This window comes from Physeter macrocephalus, chromosome 20 (assembly GCF_002837175.3).
Source record: "Physeter macrocephalus isolate SW-GA chromosome 20, ASM283717v5, whole genome shotgun sequence".
Classification (NCBI taxonomy): domain Eukaryota; kingdom Metazoa; phylum Chordata; class Mammalia; order Artiodactyla; family Physeteridae; genus Physeter; species Physeter macrocephalus.
Genome location: NC_041233.1, coordinates 53988507 through 54016172, shown reverse-complemented (window position 1 = coordinate 54016172; position 27666 = coordinate 53988507). Strand labels below are relative to the sequence as shown.

Genomic DNA, 27666 nt, shown 5'->3' with positions numbered 1-27666 from the left:
GATTTCCCTACTCTGGACTTTCATATAAGTGGGATCATATAGTATGTGACTAACTTCTTTTGTAGCATAACGTTTTCAGGGTTCATCCAAGTTGTAGCATGTGTCAGTACTTCATTCCTTCTTATGGCTCAATCGTGTGGTCTTCTTCAGTTCCCTTCCACTGAAGGGTAAGTGTTAGTCTTTTGTTTTTTGAAAGGCATATTTGCTTGTGGAAATCAAGGAGAATCTTGGCTCCCTGTCTTTGAAAGAACTTGGGAAGCAAGGTAAAATGAAATGGAATCAGCCTATCCTGGAATAGTCTCTAGGCTCCTGATGACATCTCTTGTATTTACATCTTGTATTTACATGACATCTCTTGTATTTGAGAGAGAAGAGAGAGAAGCCATAAGTGATTTTCCCAAGTGGCCAAGCCTGGCTGAGTGAAAACCAGAATCCTTTCCTCCATGTGTCAGCCTCCAGGTATTTGAAGAAAGCTCTCATACCGTTTTCTGCCCGCTTTCTCCAAGGCTTCTCTTATCTCCAGATCCTTCTACCATTCCTGGATTTATTAGGATGAAAGGGCCTGAAGGGACCTTTAATTTTTTGTCATCTTAACTTCCATGTGATCCTTGAGGTTCCTCAATACTCCTGCCAAGTCTCTAAACTTGAAACCCTCGGAGTCTGGAAGCTCCTCACATTAATTGTTTCCAGATCTCTCCCTATCCAAGTCACCTTCCCTATCTCACACCCCTCTTCAGTACGGTGCCCAGATTCAAACACGGGCTCCAGGGTGGATGAACGGAATGCCAGACCAAAAAGTGGTCTGGGCTGGGTAGATTGAGAAGCTCCGAAGCTCTTCTTCTCGGTTCTCTTCTCAGGTGGATTTTGAATCTTTTAAAGGAACTTCTCTTTTGGTCACTGTGTTTTTTACCACCACCATCACTCCCCGTTGCCACCAGCCAGCTCCTGCTTCTACTGTTATCCATTCCTTTCTCCTTCTATAGCCAAACCTGGTCTTTAAGCTCCACAAGGGCAAAGAGCCTTCCTTATGTCTGTCTAGGATTTATGGACTCCTTGTTGATTCATGTACTTCATTTCTCTAAATAAACAAACAACAGTGAGAGGAATGATTTGGTACATGTGAAGAAGTGACTTATGGTTAAAGGAAGGGAATTCTCCTTGAAGAAAGGGGTGCCCCACATATGAGAGAGAGTCCCTGACAAAGCATTTAGTCCTGTGTTGTTACCCAGAAGGTTGTGGAGGGACTTTAACTTACACTTTGGACTTTTCTCCAACTTCCCCAGCTTTCAGTTTCAGCAGCAGAGCAAAGTTCAGGGAGGTGATAGATTTTGTTGTCCTCATTTACATGGAGGAAAAATTTGTTTAGATATAGTATATTGGTCTGAAGTCACACCATGAGTTGGTGACCAAGTAGGTTGCGATATTAACTAGTCTGAGGTACTAACCACTTCCTTCTCAAGTACTGGCATACCTCGTTTTATTGCACTTGGCTTTATTGCGCTTCTCAGATACCACATTTTTTACACATTGAAGGTTTGTGGCAACCCTGCATCGAGCAAGTCTATTGGTGCCATTTTTCCAACAGCATTTCCTCACTTCCTGTCTCTGTGTCACATTTTGGTAATTCTTGCAATATTTCAGACTTTTTCATTATTATTCTATTTGTTATGGTGATTTGTGATCAGTGACTTTTGACTATTGCAGAAGGGTTACGACTTGCTGAAGGCTCAGATGGTGGTTAGCATTTTTTAGCAATAAAGCGTTTTTTAATTAAGGTATGTAAAATTGTTTTTTAAGACATAATGCTCTCACACAGTTAATAGACTACAGTATAGTGTAAACATAACTTTGATATGCACCGGGAAACCCGAAAATTTGGGCGACTTGCTTTTTTGTGATATTCACTTTGCTGGGGTGGTCTGGACCCAAACCTGCAATATCTCTGAGGTATACCTGTACTTTTGCTCAAAGAGGGGTTGAATTTAACACTGGAACCTCAGGAATGAGACATTTTCAATAGGTTTTCCATTTAGAAGAGGTTAAACCCTTAAGCGTGTTTTATTTAAATTGTATTTTTAAACTTTTATTTTAGAAGTTTTAGATTTAAAGAAAAATTGGGAAGGTAATACAGAGAATTCTCTTATATTGCACACCCGGTTTCCCCTGTTATTAACCTTTAAACTTTCCTTGATGACTAGAGGTCTTTAATGAGCAGCAGGTATTGCAATGTGCTGTTAACAGAAGCCTATTGCATTTTGTATTAGTACTGAATTAGGGGCTCCAAAAAGAGAGAAACTCCACATTTTTGTTGTATTTACTGTGTTAAAAGATTTGGTACTGTCATCCTGGGGGATATCAGAACTGTGTTGAGTTTACATTTTATATGTCATTGTTTTAACTTTGAATATGGTGATGGATGGGGGCAGGAAAGGGGGTTCCTTTCATGATGTTTTCAGAACTGAGAAGCTCAGGTCTTGCCCCACTCCTGCCTCTGACCTTTTGGCCAGGAACCATTCAGCTAAATGTGGCCCAGGGATGGCATGTAATTGTGATAATCCACAGCTTAGATGACTCCTGTTTGACAAAATTCCAAGCTTCCTTCTCTAAGTGGGAGGAAGGATCCCTATCGCATTGTAGATGTATGGCTACTTCTCTGCACTCACCCCTTCCAAATCCCTTAGAATAATTCATTGAATTAGTGGAAGATGAGGACCCACAACAGTGGTAACCGTTATAAGAGCCAAGCATCTTTGAACTTTGATAATGGGAAGATAAGAGTTATTGCTCATAAGATTCTTGACAGAATTCCTGATGGGAGGCAGCAGGTAGATTGGCAAGAGGACTGGATAAGGAACCAGGGGACAACCTGAGTTTCAGTCCTGGCTCTGAACTAATTTGCTGAGTGTGAATTTAAGCAAATTCCTTTATCTTCCCAGATGAAGTATTTCTTTTATCTGTAAATGAGGAGTTTGGGCCAAGTGATCCCCAAAAGACCTTTTTAATTCAACACTTCTCTGAGGCTTTGGACTCTGTTTCTGGCATTTGTGCTTCATTAGAGGAAGAAGAAAGCCTATGTGACAGACCATATATGGCGAGAAACACCTTACAAATGGTATTGTGTAGGTCAACATGTTAATTCAACCATGGTTACTTTTACATTAATGCGTTGTTTATATTAATGTGAGGATAATGACACCAGCTACCAATCATTGAGGGTTTACTATACGTCAAGCACTATGCTTAGCACTTTACATGAAATATCTAATTTAATTTTCACAAAACACTGATAAATATTGCCTTTATATTTCCATTTACAGATGAATAAATGAGGTTTGGAAAACTTAAGCAACTTGCCCAAGGTTGCACAGCTAATACTTCAGAGAGCCAAGATGCTAAGTCTGGCTGCCTGATTCCAGACCTGCGCTTGTAACCACTGTATTTGGGAAAGAGCTAGGTTCTGGGATCAAACTGCCTGAGTTCAAATTCTGACTCTGCCACTGTGGCTCTTGGGCAAATTACTTAACCTGCCATACCTCAATTTTCTCATCTTCAAAATCAGGCTAATAGTTGTACCTACCTTAGAAAGTTGCTGTGATGATAAAATGAGTTTGGGAGGCAATAAGGTTGGACGAGTGTCTGGAACATAGTAAGCTCTATATAAGTGCTTGCAGTTGCTATCATCATCTTCATCATCATCATCATCCTATACTGCATCAGCTGTGGGGAGAAGAGCATGCCAGCAGAAGCAATAGCTTATGCACAGATCTGAAATGGCATGGTATGTTTGGGCAAAAGCAGGGAGTCTGGAATGGTTGGAACACAGACTGCAAGTGAGAAGGAAGTTAGACAGGTAGGCTGGAGGCAGACGGTGAAAGATTGTGGGTGCCAGGCTCCTCGTGTGGATGGTATATCTTGCAGGTCATGGGAAGCCCTAGTAGGAGCAGGCGTGTTAACATGCTTCTGTGCCTCTTTCTTGCTCAGGGATGCTTGTAGGATGCGACATCCTCATCATTTACAGCTCGGATGCCGAGGAATGGTGCCAGTACCTCCAGGACCTTTTCCTGTCCTGTCGGCAGGTGCATAGCCAGAAGATGCTGACTTATAGACTGGGCCCCAAGACCTCCTTCTCAGCCGAGGACCTGAGCTTCTTTCTCCGCACACGCTGCATCGTGGTGCTGCTGTCTGCGGAGCTGGTGCAGTGCTTCTGCCAGCCGGCCCTGCTGCCCCTGCTGCAGAGAGCCTTCCATCCTCCACACCGCGTGGTGCGCCTGCTCTGCGGGGTGCAGGACAGCGAGGAGTTTCTGGACTTCTTTCCAGACTGGGCACACTGGCAGGAGCTCACCTGTGATGATGAGCCCGAGACTTACGTGGCAGCTGTGAGGAAGGCCATTTCTGAAGGTAAGGGTCTCTCCTGAAGTACAGATATGCAAGCCCTGGAAAGAAAGACCCATCTAAGTCCTAGACTTTTCAGGTGAGACACTGTCGCGTTAACACTAGTCATTGCTATTACAAGCTGAACCTGGACCTCACTATGCTAAGAGGCCCAGTCATACTTACTGGTTTAGAGCAGCCTATTTCTGGGATGGGATAAGGATAGAGTAGGTCTCCTTGACCGCAGGAAAGAAAGATGACACTTTCCCATGGGTTTTGTGCTAGGATAAGCAAGCCCTCTTTCTAGAATTTTCTACACCTTGGGAGACATTGGACACAGGTTCCAGCCTAGAGGTCGGTGCGGGTGGGAGGCTGAGACTTAGTTTGGTGGGGTGTGAGGAATACAACTGCCACCCTTCCTGCTTGCAAGCCAGTTCCATTTTATCATCAGGTCACCTGAAGATTTTGGTTGAAAAGGTGTTGCTTTTGGATAACATGTTTATAGAGAAATACCTCCCTTCTCTATTTCCTGCCAGGCTAGTTTCTGTCTTTTGCCCTGTTTCTCCTTTTAAAGTGGGAAAATTCCGATCCTCTCTGGCGGGGCTAATGACTTCAGTGGCCCCAGGAAGTGTGACATATGCTCTGATTAGCAGTAACGGAAGATGTGCTCTGGGATGGATGCATGTCACGGCTTTTCTTCCTCTTCTTGTTTTCTAATTTTGCCTCACTGTGGGCTATGAGCAGGCTATGTGTTTATCTTCTGTTCTCTTGCCTTTGAGCTCTTATATACCTGATACCAGCAAAGAAGCCTGGAAAATTATGGGACGATGTAACTATGCTCAGTTATCCCTGGTTTGACTTGGGTATTAATTTGGCTCATCTGCCCCTGTCTCATTTAATGGACTGAATCAAGAATTTACAAATTCTTAGCTCCCTAGATGCTTTTATCCCAGGAATGGCCTGCTCTAAACCAATAAATATGATCAGGTCACCTGACATAGTAGCATCCCAGGTCATTTTGTAATATAAATGACTAGTGTGAGCATAGAAGATGTCTCACCTGAAACACCTGGGACCTGGATTAGTAATTTTTCCAGGGTTTGCTTATCTTTACTTTGGAAGGACACGAGGATAGAAAAAGCACATAATTCATATTTGCATGATTGCCCTTCATTGCTTTGAGGGGGTCTGCTGAAACTTACAGAGAAGCGAGATGCAACTAGTTGTTTCTGAGGATGGGCTTCTGTCACTGCTGAAGATGAGCTTATGATCTGGTGGGCAGGCTGCTGTGACCCACCTGCCAATCATTCAGAGTACCATGGTTGTATTGTCACTGTACTGGCATCTCATGCCGTGTGTGCTACCAGATTGTTCTTTAAAATACTACAGTGGTATTATTTTTAAAAATAGATGGTAAAAGGAATTCTTTGAATATCGTTTGGATGAGTCCAATGTTCAGGTGCTAGGTAAGTTGATCGCTTATAATATTTTACTCTTCACTAATAACTCTGGCTCAGTGTGCTATGAGCCTTTAGCTTCAAGTGTTTCAGAAGGAATGAAGTGTTTCACAGTGGTGTTTCTGTTTTGAGAGCAAATAACCTCTCATCAGAAAGAGATTATTTTCATGGCAGATTAAAATAAGCTGCTTAGTGGAAAATCTCTGTAGTTCAGAATCAATGGATATGTAGGGACAAGTGGAATTACAGGAAAAAGCGTAGGAGGAAGGATGGCTTATGCCTCCAATATCATTTTCTTATCTGGTATTAGACTTGCGAATTTGGGTTTTAGAGGTCTGTGTGTGTGCCAGGATGGCTTGGGTTTGCTTTGGGAATGTCCTGTTGGCCCAGTAATGTGGTGCTATATCTCTGATTTTTGTGCTGAACAAGCTTTCTTAACAAACCCAAGACTCAAAGTCTGGCGTTGTAGCAAAAATGAGTAGTGACACTCTATTGCTTGGCTCTGCTGCTTACTATGTGCCCAATATTAGGCAATTTATGTAGCCTCTTTGAATTTCAGTTTCCTTCTCTGTAAGAGGTGGGATTAGACTTGATCTAAGACACTTTCCACGGCTGATAACCTAGAGTCCCCTAGGCCAGAGAGTCTCAAACATTTTTGAAGCACCACCTTCTTGCCCTTTTTCATACCTGCTTTGACTCCCAGGAAGTTTAGTGCTAAAACAGTGTTTAAGGACAGTATTATCCCTACACTAGGCTTCTGGTATGATTATGTCCTTGGTTACAGTCTCTACAACCTGCAGTTATTCATTTTAATATCCCTCTTGTACACATGAGGTTTTCCTAAGACACTTCAAAATAAAAGCAAAAAATAAAATTTTCATACACCCCACTATACAAGCTGCTCCAGTCCTATGAGAAATAAATACATGAAACTTGTTTCTTTGACTTTCTCTGTTAAAAAAAATTCCACTGGGAAATGTAATGGAAAATTGATAATGGGAATGAGCTAATGGTAGGGACAGTAATTGTGGGGTTACTGATTGTGGGGCTATCAAAAGCTACAGGGAGACAAATTTCAGGCATCTTTCTAACAATTAGAGCATGCAAAGATGGGATGAGTAGCCTTTGGAGGTGATGAGTTCCACATCACTGGGAGTGTGCAAGCAGAGATTGCATGTGTGGTGTAAAAGGAATTCAGCTTTGGAACCATGGTTGGACCATGTGACCTTCACAACCTTTTGATCATAAAATTCCCTTACCTGAAGCTTCTCTTTTTTTTTGCTAGGAAAACATTTCTATTCTGAATTCAGTCTTCCTCCTTCACCAGATCTCCCTGGGGTTTCTAACTCCCAACTGAAGAAATATTGGTCATGTTTCTACTATGACCCCAGCAGACAATAGCAGGAAAAAAGACTTCAATTCATAATCTATGTAACCCTTGAAAATAGTAAAGTGCCCAGAATATTTATATTTTATTTTCTTAATTTTAAGATAGTTTGTGAGAAAACATGATGAAATAAAATTTATATTTTAAGGCAGGGTAAGAAAAACTTAAACATAAAATTCTCTCTTTGTGTTTGTTTGGGCCTTATGCCTCCTTCCCTAATGTGCAGTGTGCATCCGCATTACACATTAACCGGAGCTCCTCAAAGATGGGAGTGCTTGCTCAACCATAGAGATCAATTTTTTGTCTTTCTTCTGACACTAGCAGTGTAACTTCTTAAAAGAGTAGTGTTCTTTCCCAGCCCAGCCCTGTAGGGGGTCACGGTGACTTGCTGCTTGCTTTGTAGATGTCTACCTGGACCATTTATCCTTGGTGAACTTTATGTAAAATATCAGTATGTCATTTTGATGTAGGATCCTTTGTTTCAGAAATGTATATGACCGTGCCTTCAACTTCTAACAGGCAGAACAGTTCTCAGAGTTTTCTGAGAATCTGCTTCCTGGGATATAATCCTGAGTATGGCTCAGATAAAATTCCCTTTTTGTCTTCTTAACTTGATAATTAATTGAATTTTTGTCAACAAATGTTACTATTTAATAAGATATTCATTGAGACCATTTAAAATTTAAAATAAGGCTTAAAGATCAAAAGCCTTAGAAAGTAGAGCTGGTGATGGAAGTAGTTATTCCAGAAACTTGGATTGAATGTGGTTACAGGCAGTTAATTACACTTTCTCTTGCTGCTGTGTTATCTAAATAAGTATCAATACTTATCAAACTTTAACGTGGGCAGGAGGACCTGGGATTCTTGTCAATATGCAGATTCTGCCTCCATAGGTCTGGTTAGGACCCAAGATTCTGCATTTCTAACAAGCAACCAGGTGCTGCTGATGCTGCTGGTCAGGGGTCCACTGAAAACTGAGCCAAGGTCTAAGCCACCCTTCCTTTGTCACGTCAATTGTCATGTATCTCTGTTATGCCTGGACCATTTTCTCAAATCTCTACTTTTTCTGGAAATGAAGGCACCATCACAGAAGGGTGAATCCTGGACCAGTGTTTAGGTATAAAATTAGACCAGTGTTTGATGCTTAGGCCAGTAGACTTCAGGGTAGGGCTCCTGAGTTTTCTTCCTGGTCCCCAACCCATAGATTCAGTGTGTTAGCTCTGACAGCTGTAAACCTCTCAGTTTTCCAGATGTAAGTGGTCCTGACATTGGAGTGGGGGTATACTTCCGTCACGATCCTCACGGCTTCTTCATTTAATAGGACCATTGATCATAATTACTATGCCACTAAAAAATGTTTTGGAGGTTTTATTTTATTTCCCATCCCCTCTCTCCAAATTTGTCAGGCACCTTAAAATTGAGCAGATGTTTTAATTAAGAGTCTTCAGTGTGTTAGAGCAGCCAGTTTATTTCCCAAGATCTTCATCTGTAAAATGATGGGGTTGGACCAGATGATTTGGAAGGTTTCTTCCAGCCCCCCGGCGCTGTAATATATCATTATAAGTTTTCTAACTAGATGGCAAATTACCCAGAACCTTTTAAGTGTTTCAGTTTAGTTCCAAAATGTCTGCAGGGATATATACCCAGTGCATAGAAGACTGTACTATTGTTCTGAATTTTTTGGACTTGTTAGGTGATTATTTTAAAATAAGGAAGTGAGAAAAACCCAGGTACAGCACAGAAATTATTTCCTCTTTTTACTGGTGCTCTATTCTTTGCTGCAAATCTCACTGGAATATAAAAATAGATTCTGTTAGTCTGTGCGGGAGAGGACTTCGTGGGTAACATCGAGTTTTATTTCGAAAGTTCTCATAATTTTGTGTGTCCATGCATGCGTGTGTGTATGTTTGTTGTGTTGAGGGCGAAGGGAAGCGGTGAACCCAATTCTTCTAGTATTTTTCGGGATTACATTGGAGATCTTGTCAGCTTCTTTATATGTGTTTTCTCTTAACGCACCCCCAATCCTTCCTCATGCCCTTTGTGCTTCAGAAGTGTTGATGGTACCCACAATTATAATGTATTTTGCCTTTTGTTTACATGGGGAAAATTTAGAGGCCTTCCTTTCTTCATATTAATGTTCTAATCTGAATGTTAAACTGGAGTTTAAAAGGAAAACAGTTGGGATACAGGTGCTTTTAGCTAGTCTAATAGATTCCAAAATCTTCACCCAGATTTAAAAAGGAACATTTTTTTCTGAAATAAAGTACTGTTGACCCTTAAACCACGTGTGGGTTAGGGGCGCCGACTCCCCTGCCCCCACCTGTGCAGGCAAAAATCTTCGAGTCATCCCTCGGTATTGGCAGGGGATTGGTGCCAGGACCCAAGTAGGACACCAAAATCTACGGATGCTCAAGTCCCACACAGGCCCTCGGTATCCGCGGTTCTGCATTCGCAGATTCAGCCAACCGCGGATCATGTAGTTGATCATTTTTACTGAAAAATATCCGCGTATAACTCGTCAGCGCAGTTAAACCCATGTTGTTCCAAGGTCAACTGTAATACATGTTTATCATAATGTTAAAGAAAAAAAGAAAATGAAAAAATACCTGTAGGCTCTTTCCAATTTAAAAAAATAATGTTGCAGTACATCTTCACACAGCTTTGTGCCTAAATCTTTGTGAATCTCTGTTGATTTCCTCCCAGCCAATCTCTGTAGAGCTCCCAGAGATGGTGATGCACACCTGCTCTGTGCATCTCCCCACCCTCCCCATGTAACCTGAATTCGTGGCCCCTTACTGTGGTTTTTCTGTTGTTGCAGTTTATTTACTTATTTTTCTTTCCCTTTATGCCCAAGTCAGTTATTTACATTTACATTTTCGCTTGCAAAGATACTCTTATGGGAAACTGCCCTGCACCCCTCCTTCCCCTAATGGAAAGAGCTAATAAATACTAAGGTGAATGCTCTGACAGTTACCCTGAGTCATGCACTGGGCACTTCATGGGTGTTTATTCCCCTCACAACCCTGAGTGGGTAGATGGTTTTACCCCCACTTCACAGATGAGAAAACTGAGGTTCAGAAAGGTTAAATGACTTGCATGAGGACTGGGAATAGCTCACATTGGAACGTAGGGCCTTCAGACTCCTTCTCTGCTTTGCCTTGCTTACATCTAAGCCTCTTCCCCACACCCCCCTCTTCCACGTGGGGACAAGAAGCATGAAGAAAGCCTGTGAAAGAGAAAGGATTAAGGACAATGAAGCTTCCCTGAGTTCTCTAGACCACAGGTTCCCAAGTCAGACCGGGCATTGGCACTGCCCCTGCACTTTGTTTAAAACGCAGGCGCCTCAGCCCCACCCTAGACGTACTGAACCAGAATCTCAGCGGTTGGTTTGGGGAATATGAATTTCAAAAAGCCTCCATTGTGGTTTATGCTCTGCAACCATGTTCTGGAAGCTCTGCCTCCAGGCCTGCTACCCTGTCCCTTGGTTTTCTGGTTAGAGGAGCTGGCAGCAACGCAGGCCTTGTGGGCTGTCACAGGGCAGGTCACGGGGCAGCGTTCCCAGGGGCTCAGGGCTTGGCCATGTCACAGCTCACGTCCACGTCACAGGCAGCAGCTCTTAGAGAGGGGAAGAGTGACAGACCTTCCCAGCAAAGGGGAAGTCACCGTGCCTTCCTTGCTCTCCTTGGTGTGGCGGCCTCGCCGGTGGTAAGTCATTGATGGCTTCTGGGCTTCTGTGGTGTCTTGCAGAGACTGAGGGGAGAATCTGACCTTGGGCCTCTTGAAATTGACTGTTTTTGTTCTGCTGTCCTCCTGCCTCGTGGCCTTGGGCTGTTGGGTCTGCTGTCTCTTCGCTGTGGGTTAGTCCACGTGTAAGGCTCCTCCTTGAATGCCCCTGGCAGAAGAATGCTTTCTTCGTACAATCTTCCTTTTGAAATAATCTTTGATTTGGAGAAGAAGATACCCAGCTGGGATGGTAAAATCTGTCCCAGTGTCACTAAAAGCTACAGCATGTCCAAGGGTCCTTTGGATATCCCTTGCCAGGTACCCTGACCGCCTTGTGGAACAAGATACTTTCTCCTAGCTGCACCTGAAACACTTAACGAGGACTAATGCCCATGATAGATTTTTGTGCCCACAGAACTTTTCCCCTGAGGCCTCAGAGTCCCCTAGGATTATGAATCTCCCACAAAGCTGTGAACCTCGTCAGCCACCCAGAGGCAGCCCTCTGCTCCCAGTTGTTAGACTTTCTGTGGCCCCTCAAGGAAAATACCTGCAAGTCTCCTTGTCAACTGTGGTTGGTGAGATGCAGTGAAAAGGGAGTGATGAATGCTGAAGTTTCCACTAGTGTGAGAATCTCAAGTTTGCACCTGTTTTTGTTTAAACTTTCTAACACAAGCTGGAATGGAAATATCAGATACAGGAATTTTATCGGTTAGTTTCTTACCCTGCTGTTTCTGTAGTTTTTGCATCTCACTTCTGGGACTATGCTAGAGGAGGATACTAGAACTTAGGAGCAACCTGACATCTGTTTTACCCCTTCAAAGCCCTTTTGTAAACATTATCTCATTTGGTCCATGCTATTTTCCTATAAGGCAGACATTATTATTATCATCACCATTTTAAAGATGAGGAAAACAAGGCCTGGCAGGTTCACACAGCTGCTTTTCCATTAGAGCTGGGATTGGGGGAAGGGTCTCTTGCCTTGTTGTTCAAGACCTGCTATTGCCTTACCTAGATATCACAGTGAGCCTTCTATTCTCAAGGCCCTGTGCTGGGTGCTGGAATAGAGCAGGGAAGACAGATCTAGTCACTGCTATAATAGTATCTATGTTCAAGACCAGCACTATCCAAAAAATGTATACTGTGAGCCACATGTGAAATTTAAAGTTTTCTAGTAGCTGCAGTAAAAAAAATAAAATAAAATAAAAAGAAACAGGTGAATTAATAATCTGCTTTACTTAACCCAATATATCTAAAATTTTAACATATAATCAATGTAAAATTATTAATGAAATATTTTATATCCTTTTCCTCATACTAAGTCTTTGAAATCTAGTGTGTATTTTACACATAGAGCACACATTTTAAATGTTCAATAGCCACGCGTGGCCAGTGGCTACAACATTGGACAGTATAGATCAAGCAGGATGCTTACTTCTCAGAGAATTGGGGCCATATCTGTTAAAAGTTTAATACATTAAATGTCATATGTGTTTTTAAAAATGCCTGTCCTGGTTTTTTATTCATTTATTCACTCAGTCATTCAGAAAGTATTGAATGAGTATCTGCCAGGTGCTGGTCTGTAGGGAATACCTCTTCATCTTTTTCTTTCCTTTCCTCTCTGATCTCCTCATTCTTGCTTTTATTCCTCATTCCTCCCCTTTCTTTGTCTCCTTCTATATTTGGTCAGCTGTTTAGCTATGTTCCCAGGCTCCAGAAATACAGTGTCAGGTAAGACAAAATTAGCTTTGATTAACAATAGGGTTTCTGTCCTTGGAATAACCAGTTTATCATCTGAACTAGTGAGACTGAGCTCCTGGCAACCTATGAGAAGGCAGAATCAAACCAGGGTGCTTCTATCTATCTACCTACCTATCTATCTAAATTTTAAAAGTATGCATATAGCAGCATTTATAAATATTTATTTATATTTATGCTGGTTTATATGTGTGTGTGTATAAATATATATATTTATACTGGTTTATGAATTCTTTTCCTGGAAGGATACACAAGAAATTGTTGATAGTGGTTGCCTTTGGGTGGATGGTGGACATTTTGAACTTTTTGTTTTAGACATTTCTCCAGTGTTTTAATTTTTCTACGATGTTAATTTTTGTTCTTAGGGATTTTAGAAGAGAAAACTGATGGGTCCATGGGGATTTTATGGGTCTAGAGGAAGGAGTTGGGCTTACACCAGCTAATCCAAGTAGTTCGAGCTTTGGGTTAAGTTCCTTTGTACAAACTCCTTGGCCTTTTTCTCAGCTTCATTAGATTGATTTTCTGGGTAAGGGGAAGTGACGTTGGTTTGTGTTATTGCTGTAATGTCTGTACCATCACTCACTCCGTATGGGCTATGCCTGAAAAGAGGCAACAGCTACTTATCACTGAGTCATACTCTTACTCTTATCAAATGGAATTTGACTCTTGTGGAATTTAGATTGATGTCTTCTTAGGTTACTACAGTCTATTACAAGAAGTAGTCTTTATTACAAGAAGTAAGAGAATGCGGGTGTATTTCACAGACTCTGACACTAACGGGCTGTGCCACCTTGGGCAAGTCACCTGGCCACCCTGGACCTGTTCTTATTTTCATTAAAATGCTGGGAGGAGCACAAGTTGACATCTCAGACATTTGCAGCCATGAAATTCCATGTTCCAACCATGTTTGATTTTAAATATCTTACGTTTCATTGCTGGTTCTCAATCTGATATTTTTCAAAATCCCATCAAGGTATAGTGTATTATTTCAGCTAAAAAGTTATCCTTTGCAACTGAATTTTAAACAGAACCTGAAATGACATAATAACAGCTTTCTGTTTATGGACATTAGCCCAAGTTCAGTCTTAGGAGAACATAACAATATGCCATTATCTGTGTGGGAATGAAAGAATGCATGTATTTAACATTTTATATATATATATATTTATATATATATATATATATATATATAGTTTATTATGGTGTACATGTAGATATATGAATGTGGGCTCTTAGGAAGGTAATGGGGGCAAGGGAAATGGGAGCAAATATGCATGACAGAACGGGTCTGTTAATTTCCCTATTTTTGCAGGATGTTTTGACAGCTTTTCAATTTAGTTTCCACCGCCATTCACGTGACTGAGAGTGTGTCTGAGATGGCTGAGGAAATAGGATGATTTATGCTGTAAATGACTCTTTATCTGCTCATTGGAGAAGTTATTGAAACCATGGTAGCCTTGTCATATAGACTGTTGGGCAGAAAACTTCCTAATTTAGCCAGTTGGGTAAAATGTAGATGTAAACAGTGGTAAGTTGGTTTTCCACGACACAGAAAAACGAACAAAATCAATAATTGATCAACTTGCCTTTTCTGTAGGGGAAAAAGCATTTGGAGACTACTTTAGTTTCACTGTGGTTATGTTTTTAAAGAAAATACTAGTTTCCACTGACAAGTGTTTTGTGCCCAGTGAATGGTGGATGGATGGATGGATGACTGTATGGGTGGGTGCAACCATGGACTGTTGTCCATTTTCCTTACTCTTGAGCCCATTTTGAATGTCCTAGTTGGAGAAAAAGATATCCTTCCCATGAGCATCCTTAGGGAGCCTGTGCTGCTGGTACCTTTTGGATCATCATCTGTTACCATGGAGCAGGTTTGTCTTGTGGTCACATAGTCAGGATGTGTCTAAACAGAAACTGACTGAATCAGAGCAAGACAGGGTCTATCGAGTGCATCTTTTTTGCTCTGTTCATACTTAAAAATGTACCAGATATGACAACGCATCCCAGAAAAGAACCAGGTATGCCATTACAGAGGCTAGTTAATAATTTGAATGGTTAACTGCATGGGGTGCATGTGGATCGTTAGTAGCAGAAATTAAATTGGGTGTGTCCTTTTGAAGGAGAGCATTAAAGTGAAGAAATCTGAAATGAACAGAGGAGACCTCTAGAACTGGCTTAGTGGTTTTGGGAATTCCTCGGTAGGTTTTTTTTCCTGGGTTTGTATCTTCTGCATATGTGTATCTTGCTTATCACTCTTACAAGGTTAGACCCATACTAGCCTTTAATTTAAAAGAATACTGGTTGAATGTGCGTATTTTATCTGCCAAGTCGCCAGTTTCACAACCGATTGTTGGCTCACTCTCTAACATCTGATAACACAGGAAATAGAGGGGAGACTGATGATGAAATGAAAATGCTCTACTTTTAAATTGGACGAAAATAAGTTTTCTTTTACATATACAGCTAATGTTTGAGTCTGTAGCTATTGTTAAGGCTTGCAGTGGGATAGACATTCATCAAAACTAGCAGATAGGAGAATATTAGCATTAGCTGTTGACTCTTTTTTTTTTTTTTTTTGAGCGTGTAAAATGTGGGAAAACATTTCTGTTGCAGGAAATGGCATTTAGTTTTGCTCTGTTCATACTTAAAAATGTACCAGATATGACAACGCATCCCAGAAAAGAACCAGGTATGCCATTACAGAGGCTAGTTAATAATTTGAATGGTTAACTGCATGGGGTGCATGCGGATCGTTAGTAGCAGAAATTAAATTGGGTGTGTCCTTTTGAAGGAGAGCATTAAAGTGAAGAAATCTGAAATGAACAGAGGAGACCTCTAGAACTGGCTTAGTGGTTTTGGGAATTCCTCGGTAGGTTTTTTTTCCTGGGTTTGTATCTTCTGCATATGTGTATCTTGCTTATCACTCTTACAAGGTTAGACCCATACTAGCCTTTAATTTAAAAGAATACTGGTTGAATGTGCGTATTTTATCTGCCAAGTCGCCAGTTTCACAACCGATTGTTGGCTCACTCTCTAACATCTGATAACACAGGAAATAGAGGGGAGACTGATGATGAAATGAAAATGCTCTACTTTTAAATTGGACGAAAATAAGTTTTCTTTTACATATACAGCTAATGTTTGTGTCTGTAGCTATTGTTAAGGCTTGCAGTGGGATAGACATTCATCAAAACTAGCAGATAGGAGAATATTAGCATTAGCTGTTGACTCTTTTTTTTTTTTTTTTTTGAGCGTGTAAAATGTGGGAAAACATTTCTGTTGCAGGATATGGCATTTAGCATCCCAAGTGGAGTTGTAACCTGAAAAGAAAACTGGGTTCACCCCTTGGTGGGTGTTGAGCCAGAAGACACAACCTAGCCAAAGATCGAGAGAAGGACTGATTATTACTTGCAGCAAGTAAGGAGAACTCCGGGCGCTTTCCCGAAGCAGTGTCTTCCTGAACAGCAAAATTGGGGAAGTTTTAAGCTAAGGGTATATGCATATTCATGAAGGGGCTGGAGCAGAGGAGAATTAAGCATAGAACTGGGGCAGAGGTGGACAGAGTCCAAGCTTTAGTTGATTGAAGTCGGGAGGGTCAACTTCATCATTCCATCTCCACCTGGGTGGGGGCTTTAGTTCCTGTAGAACTCAAAGATATATTATTATGTATATCCCTTGAGGAGGAACTAGGACTCTGCTTTATCCCTGCACTATTGTGTGACTGCCTTCTCTCTGTTTCTGCATTCGCTTGTTCGCTTAAGATGTAGATTACTGGGAATTCCCTGGCGGTCCAGTGGTCCCACTTTCACTGCCACACCTCGTGTTCAATCCCTGGTTGGGGAACTAAGATCCTGTAAGCCACGCAGCCGGCCAAAAAAAAAAAGATCATCAGTTACTGAGACCTGTTCAAGGGCAAGCATTGCGGCCAGGCTTAGATCACAAAATGGCTTAGGCCAAAATGGCTTCTCTTAAATCAAGAAAGTCATTTCTGTTTCTCTTTCCAGGGACCCTCTAACCTATCTGCTTACAGAGTCAACCTGTTATTGTTCTGAAACATATCCGCCTTTTCATTTTCCAACACTTTCTGAATATCATCTCCCAAAGCCTTGGTTTCTTGCTAGAGAAGGTCTCCAACTGTGATTATAAAGCATTTTCATGTTAGAAGTTTTTCAGGAAAAATGTAATGCTGAAATAATCATACAGTAATTGGGCAACCTAAATGTTATTTTTAATAACAATCCCTCCCATGGTCCAGGGTGTTCATTCGATTAAAACTTGCCCATACTCTGGAAACAATCTAGCTTTAGAGTCTCTAATGGGAAAAGAGATACAGGGAGCCACTGAGTCAACAAGATGGAAATATAGAATATTAACATTAGAAAAGGAAACTCTGGGCTCATCTGGCGCAGTTTCTCTAGTTTAAAATGAACAAAGTAGGACTCAGAGGGATAGGGATTGCCCATAGTTACACAGTTAGTGGCAGAGATGAGACTGTTCATTTATGTTTATGTTCAACAAATATTTATTGAGCTTATGGAGTGCCTGCCATGGGGGTGGCACTCTGCAAGGCCCTGGGAAGACCTGATGAAAAAGTCATACTCAAGTCCTGCTTTTGCAGAGTTTATGTGTCCTGGAGGTAGACGGCCACTAAACAGCCAGTTGTCCTGTTAATTACTTAATGCCAGGAGTGTCCAGCATTATGAAGCAGAAGTCAGGGAACTCCCTATGAATAATAAAGGGGACCTGTGATTTCCTGAGGGCCCCTTTGATAGTTCCTTATTATCATCCATTGAGGAAAGAACGAGTTTCCTGAGCATCCATCTTGGAAAAAAGAAGAAAAGGCATGGCTTGTAGTTATGGCAAGTATTATGCACCTGTTTATCTAATGGTAACGTATTGCCCAAGTTAACCATGGCTTTCAGGCAGGACTGTCATTTTCTCAGAGTAGTGATTAGGACTGTCTAAAATTTTATGTAGTTTTACTTAATTTTAAAATGAACATTTTGATTGTTCCCTTAAGTTTCTATATGGCAGTGATATTGAGGTATATATATTACTATGTTCCCACAATTTGGAAGTTTTACATTCTAGTTCACCTAAATGTGAGTTGGTTGGAAGGACAGGCTAAAGATAAGTTGACAATTAATAAGAATCAATATAAAATTCTGCTCAGGGCTCAAGAAAATAATTGAGCAGTTGTACAAAAGCAGGATGAAGGGATATATATTTAAGAGTTGCACTTGTAAGATCTGGTGGTTTTAGTTGAAGGCAAGCTAAGCATGGTCAACAGAGCACTGTCATCTCCAAAAAAAGTAAATGCCACATGAGGATTTATGAACAGAAGTATTGGTGTCCTAGAAGAGGCTCATCCTCTACCCTTATAGGTCAGTTTACCTGAGAGGTGTTCTCTGTGTCAATGGGAAGCACATATAGATATCCATCCATCCATCCATCCATCTATCCACTCATCCATCCATTCAATTATTTTGTTTATTGTCCCCTGAGTAGAATGTAAGCCTCAGGAAAGTGGGGATTTTGTTCACTACTGTATTCCCAGTGCCTAGAACAATGCTTCACACATAGTAGGCCCTCAATAAGTTGTCAAATGACTGATTGTAGTGAATGGGGTAATTTCAAATTCTCTCAGATAAACGGTTGAAGGAAATAAATCTGCTATAAGGAAGTTTCACTGGAACCATGGAAACTGTCTACAGAGTTTTGAAGGCCTTTCACATGGAAAAGCAGAGGAGCAGGACTTTTCTGTGTTTCTGAGGTGGACAGGGCAAGGAGCAATGGATGAAAGTTGGAACAAAGGCAACAATGCAGGTTTAGGAGGCCCTCGTAATCCAAAGACAACCGATCCTAGGAAAAGGTCAGGTTAAAGTGGATACACTTAAGCAGGGACCAAAATTTCACAGTAAATATTACAAAAAATTTTTTTTACTGGGACTTTATTTTGAAAAGTAACTCGAAAAGTTAAGAAAATAAATTTATTTGATCATATTAACACAAGTTTTATTGTAATTTCAGCTCTATACTAAGTCTTAAGCCACACAAAGACTGAATCAACTCTTGTTGGCTTTTATGGAAGAGGAATTGAGTACAGTTTTCTGACACAGTTTTATGCCAGCACAAAATAACATGCCTTAGTTCGCATTTGACTTTTCAAAAAAAGAGTTGTATTGAAATAAGATTCACAACAAGTTTGACTTTTACAGTTTTCAAGGCCGCCTTTCGATCATTATGTAGTCCTATCATTTGCTTTTGATAATTGGGCAGCATCTCTGTGGACTTTATCCTGTTCAGTTGGTTACCTTTCCAATGGACAGTGACTTTACTTGTGATTCAAACAGTTTTCCAACGTCACTTTCATCAACTTTATAAAATGATGACTCTTTTGCAAAATCTAGAATTACCCTATATAACCGAATCACATTGCATTTATAGTTTATTGTGGATAAATTCTAAATCTAGGAGAGAATAAGCAATAAATATGTGACATTAAGCAAGCAGAGATGTTTAAGTGGAGACCAGTTTTGTAAATGCGCATCTTGTTAGTAAATGCTTTTATGTTATGAAAAATTTAGCTTTCCTATGACACCATAACTATGGAGAGTTGAAATAGGAGTACTCAGGAAATGACAAGGCTGCCAAAGTTGGAAGCCACTAACATGGGTTCAGCTCCCAACCTTTGTTCCACCAAGCAGAGAACTGAGGGAATGAGTATCTTGGAACATCTGTAACCCATCCCATTTGGTAGACCAGTTGGGAAGCTTTGCCGTTGATGATGGGATCTTGAGTCAAAACAGTCTTGACAGGCAGGAACGCTGGCTCCAATCCAACATACAACATTTAACAAGGCTAGGTGTTTATTTGTAATTAGGTCTCAAACTTCATCCCCCACTCCCCCCCACCCAAACAAAACAAACTGAGCTATAGAATTATAACATGGCAGAGGGAAAGTCCTGGCTTCCATGGTTTACATGAAAAAGAGCTGGGGGTTTGAGGTGACCACATGCTCAATATGACTTAGCAAGGTGGCACAACTGCTCTAAGATGCAGTCTTGAGCTGCCCTTCTGAACGATAGCCATATTGGCAGAAATAATGGCCCTTCTTGTTTTACACACAGACTGTAGCTACCCATCTGGAGTAGCTATCGGCAGAAGGCGAAGGAGTGGAAAGTTAGGTTGGAGGGATGGGGAGGCACATAAGCCAGAGCTCTCTCTTTTGGGGGCCTGCTTAGAAAGGTGAATGTCCGCAAATTGGCATCATTCTCTGATGGGTCATCTCCAAGAAGGAGTATTACAGCCCGTAGGAGCTGCCACTCCTTACTCCTTCCAGTTCTAACTCCGGAGAGGAATTGATACTTGTTCTCTCTGGTCCAAAATTTAAAAATCCCAGGGTAAGATCTAACTAATTGAACTTGGGTCAGGTGCCTAACTGTAGGCCAAGGGGATTGGAGGACTATGACTGGCCCATGCTGATAGCCTGGGGAGTGGGATTTCCAAAAACTTGGCAGCTTCCACTCAAGCCACTTGGTGAGAGTGGAGGGATTGAGAATTTTCCCAAAGAGGGTCTGATATTCTGTTCTTGTCAAGCAAATGCAAAAGACCGTTGCCGCAATGAGGGATCTGGAACCATGCCCGTGCCTGAGGAACAGAGGAACGGACCAAGGGGTGTTTAATCATAGAATTATAGAATTGGGGCTAGAGTGAAACTGAGGCTCAGTATTGTCAAATGACTTGCCCAAGGCTACGCAGCTGGGTAGAGACAGGAGCCCAGGCCTCGAATTCTGAACTCAGAGTTTCATCCACTAACACTTGATTGTCTTCCTAAAGAAGAAAATATCAAGGAGAGGCAAGAAAATTACCTTCAAACATTTGAAGGACTGGTATGTGGAAATCAGAATGGTGTTATTTGATGATGCATCAAAGGTCAGGTTAGGATTCATGGGCAGTGGTAACCGAAAAGCAGAATTCTACTAGATTTAAGGAAGAATGTCAACACCTGGAATGGCCAAGCAATGGAGCAGGCTGCCTCAGGAGGTGGTGGCCAGAAGCTCCGTCATCAGGAGCCTTCAGACTAAGGACTGCATCCTAGAGCAGTCGTGCTACCTTGCTGATCCCTATTGAGCATGTGGTCACCTCAAACCCCCAGATAAAGATGTTTATGCAAACATCTGCCAACGATGCTGAAGAAGGAATCCCTCAAATTCCTTCCAACCCAGAGACACTGTAGATTAAAAACCTGGACGATGTTGCTTTTCGCTCTTTTCCTACAGCTTCCACCAGTTGTACAGCGTTTACAGTGCTAACTGCTGTGCTGATCATTTTACAATGATTATCTCATTGAAACTTAACCTATAATATAGATACTATTATTATCTCCATTTCACAGATGAGACACAGAAACATTAAGTTACTTTGCCAATGGCATGTGGGAACTTCATTTTTGCTCCCAAGCCCCTAGACTTAACCACTACATTCAATGGCTTCTCAAAAACTGTTTGTTTCCAGTTCCATTTTTACAGTGTCTTTCTCAGGTGTTCTCAAAATGTGATCTTCAGAACACCTGTGTGAGAACCATATATTTTTGGTTTTGATGCAGAACCAAATATTTTGAAACTCATATTTTTATAAATATTCATGTTCCCCATATGTTTGAACCCCACATTTTTGGTAAATATTTATGTTCCTGGGCCTACCTCTTACCTAAGGAACCAGAATGTCTGTGTGGAATGGACTGGGAATATGCATTTTTTTACAAGTACCCAGTATGATTCTGATGGGCATTAGAGTTTGAGAACCACTGGTCTAGAGCTTTCTAGGGAAAGCTGGAGGGGAGACCAGATCCTGAAAAGCCTCATAATTCTCTGAACAGCTTAAACTTTGCTTTGAAGGCCATGGGGAGACCTTAAAGGGCTGAAAGTCAGTCTGACATGATCAGGATTGCTTTTCAGTGAGTTCAGTCTGGTGGCTGTGTGGGCAGCGCTGGAAGCTTCAGACTGAGCAGGAGGTTCTTGTATCCTTTAGGGGAGAGGTGATAATGGGCCTGAGCTGAAAAGCAGCAGTAGGGACAGGGCCCTGTTTTTTTGTTTTGTTTTTGAGCAGGAGGTTCTTGTATCCTTTAGGGGAGAGGTGATAATGGGCCTGAGCTGAAAAGCAGCAGTAGGGACAGGGCCCTGTTTTTTTGTTTTTTTGTTTTTTTTTTTTTTTGTGGTACGCGGGCCTCTCACTATTGTGGCACGCGGGCCTCTCACTGTTGTGGCCTCTCCCATTGCGGAGCACAGGCTCCGGACGTGCAGGCTCAGCGGCCATGGCTCATGGGCCCAGCCGCTCCGCGGCATGTAGGATCTTCCCGGACCGGGGCATGAACCCGTGTCCCCTGCATCGGCAGGAGGATTCTCAACCCCTGCGCCACCAGGGAAGCCCAGGGCCCTGTTTTTAAGGCAGCCTTTTCTCCAGTGTCAGTTCGGTATAGAGCTAAACGTATATAGACCCTATTTAAATGAGAAATGGAACCCATGTTACATACAGATTTTCTGAGGAAATATTCCAGTCAATTTACATAGGCTCATGTATTTTATTGAGATAACATCAAGTGCTAAGTTCCTCTGACATCTTATTCTTGCCCTTTGATTCTTATCACCAGCCCCCCTTTACTATCAGTGGTATGTGCTCTGGAGAGCTCAGGTGGTGTGTTTGTGCAAGGCCTCATCTCCGGTGTGGGTGGGGAATGATGGTTGCCTGGAAGGAGCAGAGACCCAGTGTTGCCTATTGAATAAACAGGGGAAATGCCATGACATGTCGGGGGTCGGGGGGGGTGGGGTTATCTGTTCCTAAATCTGCACATAAACATAACCGAGGGTGGTCAAGGCATTAAAGAGTTCTGGCAAAGCAGCCGCTCCCTACGGAGGGTGAATAACCTGAGAGCTATGGGTGCTTTTGTGGATATTTTGAAATGCCATTATGCTCCTAAGAGGCTGGAAAGCCCTAGTTTTTGTCTGATACTATCCTTTACCCCGCTGCCCACGTCCGTCTTCTTTAGATTGTGGTATGCATGGTTTCTCCTCTCTCTGGACTCCTTTGGAACTCATTTGCAGGACATCCACAGGTAACCATTTATCTAATCGTTTCTTGAATTTCAGTTGGGTTCCCCAGCTAGAGTTTAAATTCCTTAGGAATAGGGCCCATGTATTATTCCATGGGATTCTCCACTGTGCCTAGCACAGTGTGGCCACTCAAAGATCTTAGTAAATGCTGTAAGGTTGGTTGGCTGCTTGGCTGAAGTCTTGGAGCACAGATATTATAGTTACTTTGCAGCTAAAGCAGCTTTGACAGAGTGATTAAATTACTCTCTCAGTAGGGTCACAGTCATTATCTGTCACAAATGTGCATTGACTGCCTACATCCTGAATTGTTCAGAAAAAAAAAATGCTTTCAGAACTGCCATGATCTAAATAAGGAATCAACTGCAGTTTCATATTTGCTTCAGGTGATCCTGCTGTCCTCCCATTAATATGTATTTATCAAACACCCACTCAGTGAATTTAGTGAGGACTTGGTACTGTAATAGATGCTGTAGAGGCATTACAGATTCTGTAGAAAACATAGGCTCTGCCCTCAAGAATTTTCAGGCGCTAAGCTGGCATGTGGGCATTCCTCTGTTAAAGGCCAGTCTCAGCGTGTGGGACTTGGTAACTAACAGGGAGGATGGGAACACATCTCTGCCTTGCCAGTCTCCCCCTGTCCCAGCCTGTGTTGTCAGAACTAGCTCCCTTATTCCCTACTGCCTCATGGGATCAGAACTTGAGCACAGAAAGGTCAGTTAAGAGGGCCCTGGATAGGGCTTCCCTGGTGGCGCAGTGGTTGCACGTCCGCCTGCCGATGCAGGGGAACCGGGTTCGCGTGATTATCTCATTGAAACTTAACCTATAATATAGATACTATTATTATCTCCATTTCACAGATGAGACACAGAAACATTAAGTTACTTTGCCAATGGCATGTGGGAACTTCATTTTTGCTCCCAAGCCCCTAGACTTAACCACTACATTCAATGGCTTCTCAAAAACTGTTTGTTTCCAGTTCCATTTTTACAGTGTCTTTCTCAGGTGTTCTCAAAATGTGATCTTCAGAACACCTGTGTGAGAACCATATATTTTTGGTTTTGATGCAGAACCAAATATTTTGAAACTCATATTTTTATAAATATTCATGTTCCCCATATGTTTGAACCCCACATTTTTGGTAAATATTTATGTTCCTGGGCCTACCTCTTACCTAAGGAACCAGAATGTCTGTGTGGAATGGACTGGGAATATGCATTTTTTTACAAGTACCCAGTATGATTCTGATGGGCATTAGAGTTTGAGAACCACTGGTCTAGAGCTTTCTAGGGAAAGCTGGAGGGGAGACCAGATCCTGAAAAGCCTCATAATTCTCTGAACAGCTTAAACTTTGCTTTGAAGGCCATGGGGAGACCTTAAAGGGCTGAAAGTCAGTCTGACATGATCAGGATTGCTTTTCAGTGAGTTCAGTCTGGTGGCTGTGTGGGCAGCGCTGGAAGCTTCAGACTGAGCAGGAGGTTCTTGTATCCTTTAGGGGAGAGGTGATAATGGGCCTGAGCTGAAAAGCAGCAGTAGGGACAGGGCCCTGTTTTTTTGTTTTGTTTTTTTTTTTTTTGTGGTACGCGGGCCTCTCACTATTGTGGCACGCGGGCCTCTCACTGTTGTGGCCTCTCCCATTGCGGAGCACAGGCTCCGGACGTGCAGGCTCAGCGGCCATGGCTCATGGGCCCAGCCGCTCCGCGGCATGTAGGATCTTCCCGGACCGGGGCATGAACCCGTGTCCCCTGCATCGGCAGGAGGATTCTCAACCCCTGTGCCACCAGGGAAGCCCAGGGCCCTGTTTTTAAGGCAGCCTTTTCTCCAGTGTCAGTTCGGTATAGAGCTAAACGTATATAGACCCTATTTAAATGAGAAATGGAACCCATGTTACATACAGATTTTCTGAGGAAATATTCCAGTCAATTTACATAGGCTCATGTATTTTATTGAGATAACATCAAGTGCTAAGTTCCTCTGACATCTTATTCTTGCCCTTTGATTCTTATCACCAGCCCCCCTTTACTATCAGTGGTATGTGCTCTGGAGAGCTCAGGTGGTGTGTTTGTGCAAGGCCTCATCTCCGGTGTGGGTGGGGAATGATGGTTGCCTGGAAGGAGCAGAGACCCAGTGTTGCCTATTGAATAAACAGGGGAAATGCCATGACATGTCGGGGGTCGGGGGGGGTGGGGTTATCTGTTCCTAAATCTGCACATAAACATAACCGAGGGTGGTCAAGGCATTAAAGAGTTCTGGCAAAGCAGCCGCTCCCTACGGAGGGTGAATAACCTGAGAGCTATGGGTGCTTTTGTGGATATTTTGAAATGCCATTATGCTCCTAAGAGGCTGGAAAGCCCTAGTTTTTGTCTGATACTATCCTTTACCCCGCTGCCCACGTCCGTCTTCTTTAGATTGTGGTATGCGTGGTTTCTCCTCTCTCTGGACTCCTTTGGAACTCATTTGCAGGACATCCACAGGTAACCATTTATCTAATCGTTTCTTGAATTTCAGTTGGGTTCCCCAGCTAGAGTTTAAATTCCTTAGGAATAGGGCCCATGTATTATTCCATGGGATTCTCCACTGTGCCTAGCACAGTGTGGCCACTCAAAGATCTTAGTAAATGCTGTAAGGTTGGTTGGCTGCTTGGCTGAAGTCTTGGAGCACAGATATTATAGTTACTTTGCAGCTAAAGCAGCTTTGACAGAGTGATTAAATTACTCTCTCAGTAGGGTCACAGTCATTATCTGTCACAAATGTGCATTGACTGCCTACATCCTGAATTGTTCAGAAAAAAAAAATGCTTTCAGAACTGCCATGATCTAAATAAGGAATCAACTGCAGTTTCATATTTGCTTCAGGTGATCCTGCTGTCCTCCCATTAATATGTATTTATCAAACACCCACTCAGTGAATTTAGTGAGGACTTGGTACTGTAATAGATGCTGTAGAGGCATTACAGATTCTGTAGAAAACATAGGCTCTGCCCTCAAGAATTTTCAGGCGCTAAGCTGGCATGTGGGCATTCCTCTGTTAAAGGCCAGTCTCAGCGTGTGGGACTTGGTAACTAACAGGGAGGATGGGAACACATCTCTGCCTTGCCAGTCTCCCCCTGTCCCAGCCTGTGTTGTCAGAACTAGCTCCCTTATTCCCTACTGCCTCATGGGATCAGAACTTGAGCACAGAAAGGTCAGTTAAGAGGGCCCTGGATAGGGCTTCCCTGGTGGCGCAGTGGTTGCACGTCCGCCTGCCGATGCAGGGGAACCGGGTTCGCGCCCCGGTCTGGGAGGATCCCACATGCCGCGGAGCGGCTGGGCCCGTGAGCCATGGCCGCTGAGGGAGGCCCGCATACCACAAAAAAAAAAAAAAAAAAAAAAAAAAGAGGGCCCTGGATAGGAAGGAAATCAGTTGGCCAACGCAGTTAAGTCTAGGACGTGGAGTCGGGAGGGCCAGTGTTCTAGTCCTGGCTTTGGTATCCAATTCTGGGTTGAGGGGCAAAATACTCCAAGACTGCTGCATTTCGTTATCTGTAAAATCAGGTGAAAATGCCCACCTCACAGGGCTATCAGCAAATGTAACTGAGAAGATAAATGGAAACACATCGCCCCTCCCTTCCCCACAGCCACCTCCTTCCCCTGGGCTCATATCTGCTCTTTGATCAGCATCTGTCTGCTGGGTTTTCTCCCTGCTTTCTATCCTTATGACTACTGGTTTGCTTTGCTTTGAAGCCCTGATCATTTCTTGTCACAGAAACTATATCTTTTTACTTTATGGTAATCCTTTTTTTTAAGTTTTAGAAATCTCAAAAATTATAAAGGTAATGAATGTTCGTTATATAAAAAAATTTTAACCATCAGAAATCTGTAGAGGAAAAAATGAAAATATTTGTCTGCTTCCCCCAATCCTCATACTCTTAGAGGTAACTACCATAAACAGTTTGGTGTGTCTTTCCAGACCATCTTTATGAATTTATGAAATACACACAGACATTTTTTCTCTATAAATAGAATCATTGTATACATATTATTCTGTAACTTGATTTTTTCAATTAATTGATTTTGTGTGTGTGAATTTATACACATGTGGACTTTTTTTATAAAGTAGATTATTGTATACATTTTATTGTGCAGTTTGCTTTTCATCTGAGCTCATAGACAGCTGTCTTTTAATTGGTCTTCTTGTTTCCATCTCATACCTCTCCAGCCCATCCTCCACCAACCTGCCAGAATGATTTTCCTAAAACCCAAATGGGGAACCATTGATCATAGGATAAAGTCCAGACTTCTTGATATGACAGTTCAAAGCTCTCTACCATCTGTCCCCTGCTGACTTCTGCAACTTTATTGGAGTATTTCTTAGATTTTGTTGTTGTTGTTGTTAGCAGAAAACTTTTGTCCTCTGAACAAAACCTATGTGTACCCCCAATGTATTAAACAGGTAAACATGGAGCTCTTGGGGTTAATGTGTACATAGGTGGGGCCTCTAGACCCCAGCTGCTCAGGCACCCTTCCCTGTACCCTAAGCCCCATTCTCTATCCTGCCTTATATTCTCTTTTAGGGCATGTTGGTCCTTCTTGAGATCAGCCTCAAAAGATCAGAGATGCAGACAAACCTTCCCAACTTCTCTTTTTTCATTATAGGCCTGCAACTCAATTCTTAAAAAGCAAACTTGGAAGCTTCTTGTTAACCTTTTTACCTGGAGGAAATGAATTTCATGTTTATTAACTTTTTGGTGACGTATCCTGAATGATTCCTCTTGGATTCTAAGATGTCCTCCCTTAGACATGGAGATTTAGAGAGCCAGTTTTGGAGACTCATTCTTGTCGCTTTTCTGTCCTTTTTCATGGTGAACATATTAGGCCTTCTC

General features: G+C 42.2%; 1 protein-coding gene across 1 annotated transcript in view; it reads left to right on the top strand.

Annotated features, from left to right (window-relative positions):
* The first annotated feature begins 443 nt into the window (after positions 1–443).
* PIK3AP1 (phosphoinositide-3-kinase adaptor protein 1) overlaps positions 444–27666 on the top strand; it is a 111230-nt gene continuing 84007 nt past the window's right edge. Inside the window, exons 1-2 of the mRNA XM_007119499.2 lie at positions 444–459; positions 3982–4398. Coding sequence (XP_007119561.2) covers positions 444–459; positions 3982–4398 — 433 coding nt within the window. The remainder of the gene's footprint in view (positions 460–3981; positions 4399–27666) is intronic.